The 10346-nt window shown below is 36.4% G+C and overlaps 1 protein-coding gene across 1 annotated transcript in view; it reads right to left on the bottom strand.

Moving 5' to 3' along the window:
• USH2A (usherin) overlaps positions 1 to 10346 on the bottom strand; it is a 383410-nt gene that overhangs the window by 298397 nt on the left and 74667 nt on the right. Inside the window, exons 14-15 of the mRNA XM_082050056.1 lie at positions 5405 to 5568; positions 542 to 700 (exon numbers count right to left, since the gene is read on the bottom strand). Coding sequence (XP_081906182.1) covers positions 542 to 700; positions 5405 to 5568 — 323 coding nt within the window. The remainder of the gene's footprint in view (positions 1 to 541; positions 701 to 5404; positions 5569 to 10346) is intronic.

Below are 10346 nucleotides of genomic sequence, written 5' to 3'. Positions count from 1 at the left end.
CTTTGCAAGCCTCAACATGAGAGAAGTGATGCTGCTAAAGGGAAATCAAGAGCTACACTGATAGCTTAACAGAAGGTGCTAAAAGTTAGAGACCACAAAAAGCTTTCCTAATCTGTTAACAGTTTAAAACCAGGAAGATGAAAAAAGGGAGTTTAAGCACATTATGGTCTCTTCCATTCACCCTAATTCTTTCTCTGGGACCTCTTTTAGATTTTGGATCCTATATATATTTGCAGGGAATACTTTTGGTGAGTAAATTCAGGTTTTTCAGATTAAAAAGTTAAAAATTATCAGCCATTTTGGGTGACTCAGTTTGCCAGATTTTAGACCAGAGTAGTCCTTTCTTTCAAACAAAATTAATAACAGAGAACAGTAACTCATTAAAGGAAAACAGAATAATGTGTTCAAAATCACAGAAAATTATAATTAGAGAAAGGAGAAATAATTAAGAAAAAATGCAGATATTATATATATACATATATATATATACATATACACACAAAGGCAAAACTTTTGATACCATCTTCCTATAAATACTTACTATAAGGGTAGTAGTCTTCTATTGTATAAATTTCAGTCTCATCCCTATACAGCTGGTAAGTAAGCCTGTTAGAATTTGGAGAGTCAGGGGAACTCCATGAAAGACTGATAACAGAGGAATTGAGAACTTCTCCTGTAGGAGGCGGCTGCTGGAATGGAGCTAAAACATACACAAAACCACAGGATGTGAGAATGAATGTAACCATAATCACACAAATTTAAATAACAATGCAAAGAAACTGCTAAGTTTTCTTCAAAGAAAAAACATCAAGTAAACATACAGTCACTCAAGCAACACATTAGTAAACTGATCCATCCAAATATTCTCCAGCAAAGCTTTTTATCCAAGTACGTGAAAGAAATTTATGCATTTAAACAAATGCCAAATAAACGTAATCATTCTTTCCCCCTCAAATTAAAGCACGTACACAACAGTTTCCCAAACACTTTGTTGTTGTTAATGTATTTCAACATCTCTATAAAATGGGAACATGTTTATCTGGTCACATTATTGAAGTCGATAGTTCAATTATAATTTATTTTTTCCAGAGGATTCAATCCATTTTAGCACAGGCCAGGCATAACTTCCTCTAATAGAATAAAAATGGAAAGTCCAACTAACTACAAATTTCACTCAAGTGTTACAATAACCCTATTTAATTAAATGACAAAAACATAAAGGGGCAAATTTGGAAGGTTATTTAGGCAATTCACTTCCATTTGTTTCCAATAAAATATAAATCAATGAAAGCGAGGTATCTAAGTTTTTAAGAAATCAGCTTGAGATTCTTATTTACCAAAATACTACTCTGCTATCACCTCCATTAACTTTGGAAAAAGTGCTACTTAATTGCACTGGTATCAATAAAGAGAAAAGTTCACAAGCCGAAAGTCTCACTTTTTCAGAAAAAACAGTTCAAAATCCCTCCTATCACCCTCTGGTAATCCAACTGTATGATTGTGATCCTTTCTAAGATAATTGGCTGCTACCCAGAAATCAAACTTTACACGCATAGATAGAAACATCAACATATATACACATACACATAAACATACTGTTTTACAGTTCAACTCCATGATCTTAAAGGTATTAATGTATGATTCTATGATAGTACAGAATCCTGGCGCTGAACAAAGCTGCTCTGTTTTGGCCACTAGTGATTGCTATAGCTTGACTCAAAGGTAGACTGTGCCACCCCCTACCCTCTTTACCAAGGGAGGGAAAACAAGGGGAGCACAGATCTAAAGGAAAATATTTTGCTCCAGGGATTAGAATAGTCAAGCACAGTACAGAAATCCACATCTGGAGTAAGCTACCAGGAGCTGGATCCAGAACCACCGAATAAGCTTTTCTCCCTTACATTAAGCATTATAGGCAAATATCAACATTAGGAGCATCCAGCACAGCATGGCCAGCCAGGCGAGGAAGGGGGTTGTCCCGCTCTGCTCTGCACCGGTGTGGCCTCACCTGGACCTCTGTGTGCAGTCTGGGCACCGCAGGATAAAAGGGATATAAAGCTACTGGAGAGTATCCAGAAGAGGGCTACAAAGTTCTCGAAAAGCTGGGAGGGGAAGCTTTATGAGGAGTGTCTAAAGTCACTTGGTTTGTTCAGCCTGGACAAGAGGAGACTAAGAGGAGACCTCATCACGGTCTACAGCTTCCTCACAAGGGGAGGAAGAAGGGTAGGAGCCAATTTCTTATCTTTAGCAACCAATAACAGAGCTCAAGGGAATGGCAGGAAGATGTGCCAGGAGAGGTTTAGGTTGGACATAAGGAAGAGGTTCTTCACCCAGAGGGTGCTGGAGCACTGGAACAGGCTCCCCAGGGAGGTGTCACGGCCCCAAGCCTGACAGTGTTCAAGAAGAGACTGGACAACACCCTCAGACACATGGTGTGAACTGTGGGGTTGTCATACGCAGAGAACAGAGCTAGACTCAATGATCCTTGTGGGTCCCTTCCAACTCAGGACATTCTATCACTCTGTGATGACTATCATCATCTCTATCACGTGGATATTTGCTTAATATTCACAATTCACCAAATTTTATTATTAGTATCTGTTCAGCCAACCTAACAGGAGACAAGAAGCAAAGAGTGAAATTGCAGACAGAAAGCGACAGTGAGGACCTCAAACCACAAAAGTGATAGATGTAGTGAGTTATGCCAACAGTGGGCCACATAACATTTTGGCTTTTAATACAAATCTAAAATGTGATTTGAAGCTCTTTTAGCATAAGATAATGAAAAGCCCTGCTCTTTCAGACAAGAAATAGCAGAAAATACAGGGTGCTTCTAAAAGATGGACCCAGTTTGAAGTCACAGTCAACTTCAAATTGGATCCATCTTCTTGAAATACCCTGCATTTCTAGAATTCATTGGATTGGACAGAACACAATCATCATCTCCCATTAGAAAGCACCGATTGTTGTGTTGCCAGTCTAGAACTTTTCAGTTCAGCTGAGTTTGGAAGTAAATCTACACTGCAGGAGTTTGAGAATCCAGGGAAATAAGTGCTCCTACATCCATTTGGCATCTTTGAAAGTTTCTCTCCATGTAATACATGCTTACAAGACCTGAGCAATCATACAAATTCACCAGCCTAACCTTCACACTCCATTCTGAGTCTCACACTATTGCATATTGCTCTCACATGTTTGTTGTTTCACATTTTAGATGTGTAAGCAAAGTGAAGAATCACAGAATCACAGAATGTTAGGGATTGGAAGGAACCTCAAAAGATCATCTAGTCCAATCCCTTTGCCAGAGCAGGAACACTTAGATGAGGTTACAGTATTTCAGATTTTTATGCAGCATCTAAGACATTGTTGGTCTGAAAAATTGAAAATAGGTCTTCTCCTTAAAGAAGGTTAGTTGGACAGTGACAGCAACTTACATTTGCTTCCCTTGGCAAAGACTTATAACCAGTAATAGTATATGTCAACAAAATACTCTTCTGCAAGGAAAATAACCGCAAATATCAAGTCAGGCAAAGCTTCATATCTGTGCAACAAGTTAAAATATTTTGGTATGAATAACAAAAAGACTGCAATTGCTATATCATCTATGTCCAGAAGAGGACTCCGCTTGTCATTTAGAATACTGCTTGATGTATTTTTTTCTAACTAAAATCTATTATATTATTTATCTATGTCATATTATTATTAATCAATTTTATAGTTGAATTGCCATTGACCTTTATCCAATGTATATACCAACATAAATAAGTAGGTTGGTTTATGTTTGTAAAGCACTTTGAAGATGAACAGCATCATAAAAGTGCCATGTATTATTATTATTATACATTCAGTTGAAACATCCTACATTTTTTAAAGAAGCAACTAGCCAATCAACTGTCTGCACAATGAAGAGATACTATGCCTTTACAGAAGAGTACAGGGAAAAACAAAACAAAACTGTATCTAAACACTTACAAACTTTGAGGGAAAAAATCACGTTTGGAAACAAATCAGTCTCTTCATTCTATCCCATTTTTAACATTGTGCATTCTGCATTGCATATTATTTGAAATTTAAACCAATTTACAGTGAAATACAAACTGGAATTAACATGTGAGCTGCCTGTCCTTGTAAAGAAACTCTTCGTGCACATACATTTCTGCTTACAAATCTACAGTGTGCGCATATCATAATGATGAATGTCACATAAATATCTATACAAAATATACAAAGAAATATGTTACTGAAGGATGATCCAGAATCATACTCCAGAGATCAGTTGGGAACATCTAACCCTGTTGTTGCATGACACATGGCTACCTGAGCTGACCCTCGCAGTAGCATCAGCCTGGCCATTATTAATTAGGTCTGCGGACAGAAATGACCAATTAGCATCTGCAGAGTCCCTCAGTGACTGGTTGCATGACTTCCGAGACCGGGCCATTAACTGCATATGGCAGTAAGATGTGTCACAAAAACTTAATGCAACTTTTTCAGAACTAGCTGAGGTCCTACCCACACAGTTTGGCATCGTGTGGTATGGAGTCCTCAAAGCCCATTTCTGAACATTGAACTGAAGCCAACTTAAACATTTAATTTTCTTTTTACATATAATATTTTTCCTCTCCTTCTGTAAAATCCCTGCCAGCTTAGAGACCATGAAGTGGTGAACAAATCTGTATATTTAGTTTTCACTACTTATGACACAAACAAAGGCTGAAACTGTGCCATCTCTTCCTATTCAGACTCATTGCCATGGCAGAAGTGCAGATGTTCCATTGCAATGTGTTTCATTACAATTCATGATCTGACAACGTAGCTTCAGGCCCATCTCACACACACCAATTTCTGACTTTCTGTTACACTGCATCACATATTTTCCCAAACTGACTGAAAAAAAGTCCCAGGATAAGGAACGCAAAGCTACGTTGTACTGAGGAGCAGATTTTGAATTAACCCCAGGAGCAAAACTGCAACAGACCTTCTGAAGACAGGTCTTCCGCCTCCTGTCAACAGCAGGAAAGTGGGCTAAGCTCTAAGTTGTACAAATACTGCTGCATTCCGGTAACTAGAAGGTGAACTCTGCATTCGTTACCATGAAGAACATGGTGGGAAGTCCAAAGGAACTATAGGCCATTACTTCTCCCCCGGGTTAGACTGCAAGCACAAGTTGCATGTTGCATTCTGAGGTTGCATTCTGCACACCTCTCTAGAAAACGCTCCTAAGATACTCACAGTGAAAATCACCCAGACATCAGGAACCAGAAATGTGGGGAGAGAAAAAAATGTCAAACCCAGTTTTAGTACTGCTGACCTAATTTAATACTCACTACATCTATTCTTTTTTTTTTAAAAAAGGGCAACATTCATTTGAAAGGCATGCTTTCAAGGCCTAACATCCACTTACTTTTACTGCAGCCAAATAGGTTGTGGACATCCAAATTACTAGCATTGGGAACACAGTTGTCACATTTCAAGCCAGTTACAAATTGTTTACAAACACACTGTCCAGTAACAAGATGACAAGTCCCAGTAATGGCTCCTGCAGGATGACAATTACAGTGCTGACATCTACAAACAAAAACAAATCAAGGAAGTGATCAAAACACATTAACACTCTGGTTAAGCACAGTAGGGTTTTGTTTAAAAGATTCTTCGGTAACACAATTAAAAAATCATAAACAGTTCAGTAGCCAGAGACACAGCAGAAAATCTATTTGCCTGATTAAAAAAAAAAAAAAAAACAACACAACAAACTTACAAAAAAGGTGTCCATTATAAAAATAAACATTAACATTTCAGTGCCAGAATAACATTCTAATTTAGACTAAAACTGCTCGAAATTAAAGAGCTTTTATATATATAGATCCATACACAAAATGGATAATAATGTTCAGTAATAACCACTTCATGCACTCAGTCCTGCAACGCTTACACAACCTTTCTTGCAGAGCTTTAGAGTTCAGTGATATATGTGTAAGTGATTTCATAGGTTTCTGCGTAAAATATGCAACTTTCCAACTTACAGGAAACTAGGCTTTTGTTGAAAAATAAATCAATTAATAATTCCTTGTCCACAAAGGCAACTTGAACTTAAAAAAAAACAAACAAACAAACATGCTGCGAATAAAGGAGACTGAATGTAGACAAAAAATGGGAGAAAAGAGTCCTGAGATTAAAGCAGTGACAGGAAACAGCAGAAATATGTATATAATAACAGAAAGCACAGTTTCTTCACAGCCTGAGGGACAAAATTACTAAAAATAATATTTAATTAATTGTGTAAATTAAATTATTTTTTATTTAAAAAGAACAACAAAAAATAAAAGCATTGGTATCACACAAATGCCACATTTCAATTCTGTAAATCTCTTTGGTATCAGTAGAGTACTTTCAGGATTAATTTATGCTTTAGTTTTTGCATGTGAAACCCGTCACGATCAACTTGTTTTTCACTTGATATACTATTTTCCCACTGACATTCATTTAGAGCAGGGATACCAATGTCAGATTATGCAAATATTCAAAGACTCAGAACATCTCAGAAGTTAAGGAAAACAATTGTTTCCTTACTGCAAATACTGTTATGCTACCCATTGCAATACAGACTGCCGATAGTTGTCATAACAGAAAGTCGACAATGGCAAATAAAACCTTGCACTTTTGATTCTACTTTCAATATGTTTTAATTGCTGCAGGCTAAGTTTTGAAAAACTATGCACTGGGAGAAATGTGGGACTGTACAGTGCAGCTAAAACATACTGGGAAATCTCCACTTCACTCCCCCTGCCCTGAGCTGGAAAAATCCCATTTTCAGGCATAGGCAACATCAGCCTGTAGGGGATCTTAAATTACTCCAGATGCCAGGTCCCAAGAAGATGAGGCAGCAAAAAGACCTCGGCGAAGTCCAAGGGAGAGACAGTCATTCCAATGTCCCCTTTGTTCTGCTAACCCTAAGACTAGACAAGGACTGATTCATATTTGGCTGATATTTCCTTGGCCACTTTCACCAGAACCTTCACACAAGTTATTTTGCCATTTTCCCAGTCATCACCATCACCTTGGTCTATCTCTTTCTGACTACATGAAGGCAGAAATATAAGTGACTTCTGTTATGTTTTAAGTATCAGCTTTTTAAGGCAAGGGAGAGAGGAGGGGAGGGTGGAAACTGTTTTCACATTAGGACACTAAAATTCAGGTCAATAATCAGTGAAAGAGACATTAAATGTGACAGATTTTTAAACAAGTTTAAGAAAACTTTTCACATACATTTTCTGCCCATCACAGAGCTCTCTCTATTAAAGTTCCTTTACTCCACACAGCAGCTCATGCTGTGTGATCTCCTGGGTAATCATTCAACACCCTTAAAAAGGCTGATAAAAGCCAAAGCTGCAAAATAAGCTGCAAATTTGTTTTATGGACTAATATTCTTGTGGGAATAAATAAAATACATTCTCTCTTGGAAACTATACTGTAGTTTGCTCTCTTTTATAGTGAAGAGAAAAGGGCAATTTTTTTTCAAACTGTATTAAGTCTTTTCATCTGTAGACAGTGCATCCAAATCCTCCTTCAAATAGAGGTTTTGTTTAGACTATTTAAATGTCATGACTGGAGAAAATGGTTTAGTTAGAGAAAGAAAAAAAGAAAAAAAAAAAAGACAGAATTATTTGCTCAGTAAGACAGTACTTTATTATTTCCTAATTTCACTACATGATATTTAGTACATATTAGTTGAGGGGGAGGATTGTCAACAAAAGTGCCTCAAAAGATAAACAGTAAAAGACAAGCTTGTCTTACTGCCCCTGTATATTATTGTACCTCTTATAAATAAGGGTCCCCTGAGTATTCCAGTTTTTATTCTTATTTACACATGAGACAATCAAACTCACACATACAGTCACAGTAGCAGTTCTCAGTGCCTGGCAGGGTGGGGCTGCTTCTTTCTCCTTTAAGTAGTTGCATTTTCTTCTAGGAAAGGTGGAGGCTCCCTGCCTCTGCCTATACTAAATTAGAGTCCTGATCATCCAAACAATAGCACACATTGCTGTATTCTATTCCACAGGATTATACATTATATTGTGTAATCACATGCATCATTTTCTTAAACTGCAGAACACTAGAACTGGCTTTGTTGTTATGCATAGTTCGTGCTTTTCAGTCAGGATTAAGGATTCCATCAATTAAGGATTTTTTTTTAAATAACTAATTCTTTGAAACTTTCAGTCATGTAAGAAATATTTTCAGTATTTTTGATAAATGCTACTTCTTCAAGATACTCTGATTCAAACATCTTTGAGTTTTATTAAAACAGAATTATATATAATCAAGGAAAACAGACTTTTAAAACATGGAAAAAGAAACGTCAGGCCAAGATGAATTGCAATATTGATTTTGTGAGGATAAATGGTTTTTGTAATATTAATATAGAGAAACCTTTATTACATTGACTCTCTAGGTGCAGTTAGAACCTCTCCAGCAATCTGTTTAAAATCTTCATTTTTCATCCTTATGGGAAAACCTCACTTGCTAAATGGATTTCATAAACAGTAATCTGTCAAGATATATATATATAGATAAACAATTTGTGATGTTCATTGACCAGTTCATTGTAGTAAACAATACAGAGGTAAAGTATTTCAAATGTGTACTGATGCCCACAACCATTACAGATCTGTTCAGACCACTGCAAACATCAAATATCTCTTATTCTTTAGTTACCAAGGAAATTTTCCTGCTTCATTAGCTGAAATGCATTAAAAAATGTGTTCATGTTTTATCTCAAAAACATCACAAAACAAATCAGCTCACACGTACATTCCTCAGAGTGGGAGAATTTTAAAACCTCACAGTCTTTGTGTGGCACAACTTTTGCTTTATCTCTGCTTTGTGCCAAGACAGATACATCTTTGCCACTGCAGACAGCTCACACACTTTTCATTCTCTAACCACAGCATCATTAAAAAGACTCTTGGAGCAAGGGCGGTTTAAATGACACTGCAACTTTACAAAGCAAGAAGCAGCACATTACTCTTTTTAAGAATATATTAACAGCTAAAGAAATGGGTTAAAAAAGATTAACAAATAAAGACCTGGATCATCATTTTCAGTGGATAAACATTTCTGCCTGAGGAATAGAGATGCATTGCACGAGTAGATGCTAACCAAAGGGAAGTCAAGCATATGCAACACAACTTAATCATGTTAATGTACTACCAGAGCCATCTTCAATACTGTCACGAGGATTAACTAGTATTAAGGCATTAAAGCCAACCCTGATTCAAATTCCAGAATGGTAAAAACTTTCCATCTTTACAACAAGATCTGGATCTAGATAACTCTAGATATTTACATACATTGAATTTCAGAAGATATCTCAAAATGCAGGTAATTGAAGGCCAATATCTACTTCAGGAAAGCTATTGCTTAACACAGATGAAACTCTCCATCAGCTGCTAAAACTGAGAGGGTGCAAAGGAGGGACAGAAAAAAAATCTATTCCAAGTAACGAAAAAAAAAAGATCATTAATAATATGGAAAAATATATTTAAAAGTGAAATTTAATATTACATAGATTTTATTGCTTGCAATTAGAAATGACAGGAAGTGAAAATAGGAAGTCCTTATTCCTACAGATTACTTTATGTCCATTAGCAGATGCCTCTGTGACCCTCAACGATAAAAAATAATTTAAAAAATCTCCTGATGAGTGACAGCAACATAAAAGTTAAAGTGAAAAATCTGCAGAATAATGTCAAATATATGCAAGATGACGCTGATAATCACTGCCTTAAAGTACATCTACCCTGCAGTAGCTGGGGAAAAGGAGCACAGGGAGGAGAATGTTGTACAGACTTTGTTTCTGTGGGTTTTTGTTGTTGTTATTTTTTGTTTGTTTTAAAAAAGCAAAAATACTAAATACAACAAAACAATTTAACAGCATCAGTCTGCATGAAAATAAAATAGCATTAGAGCTGTGCAAATCTTATTGGAAAATATTTAAAAGGAAATTGAGATTGCAGGGATTAAGCAAGATAGATGATCCTGGAAAAGAAATACAGAATAATAGTTGGAATAACAATGCACTCACCACCTATAGATAAGTTTTTCCCCTTACATTCCAGGGATATATCCATATAATTTCAGTGTACATAGAGGCCTCAGGCTACATTAGATAAACAATTTACCCTGTGGCACATAACTAAGTGCTGAAAAAGAATACACTGCTTCAGAAAAACAGATTTTTTTAAGAGGAAAGGTGTTGTGAGTATTTCAACTGCTGCTGCAAAAATGAAATTTGGAAAGACAGGGATATCTAATTTCTTACATACTTTTTCTCCATTAAAATGTCT

This window comes from Streptopelia decaocto (assembly GCF_964273445.1).
Source record: "Streptopelia decaocto genome assembly, chromosome: 3".
Classification (NCBI taxonomy): domain Eukaryota; kingdom Metazoa; phylum Chordata; class Aves; order Columbiformes; family Columbidae; genus Streptopelia; species Streptopelia decaocto.
Note: the sequence above shows the minus strand (reverse complement) of the source record. Positions and strands in the feature narration are given on the sequence as shown.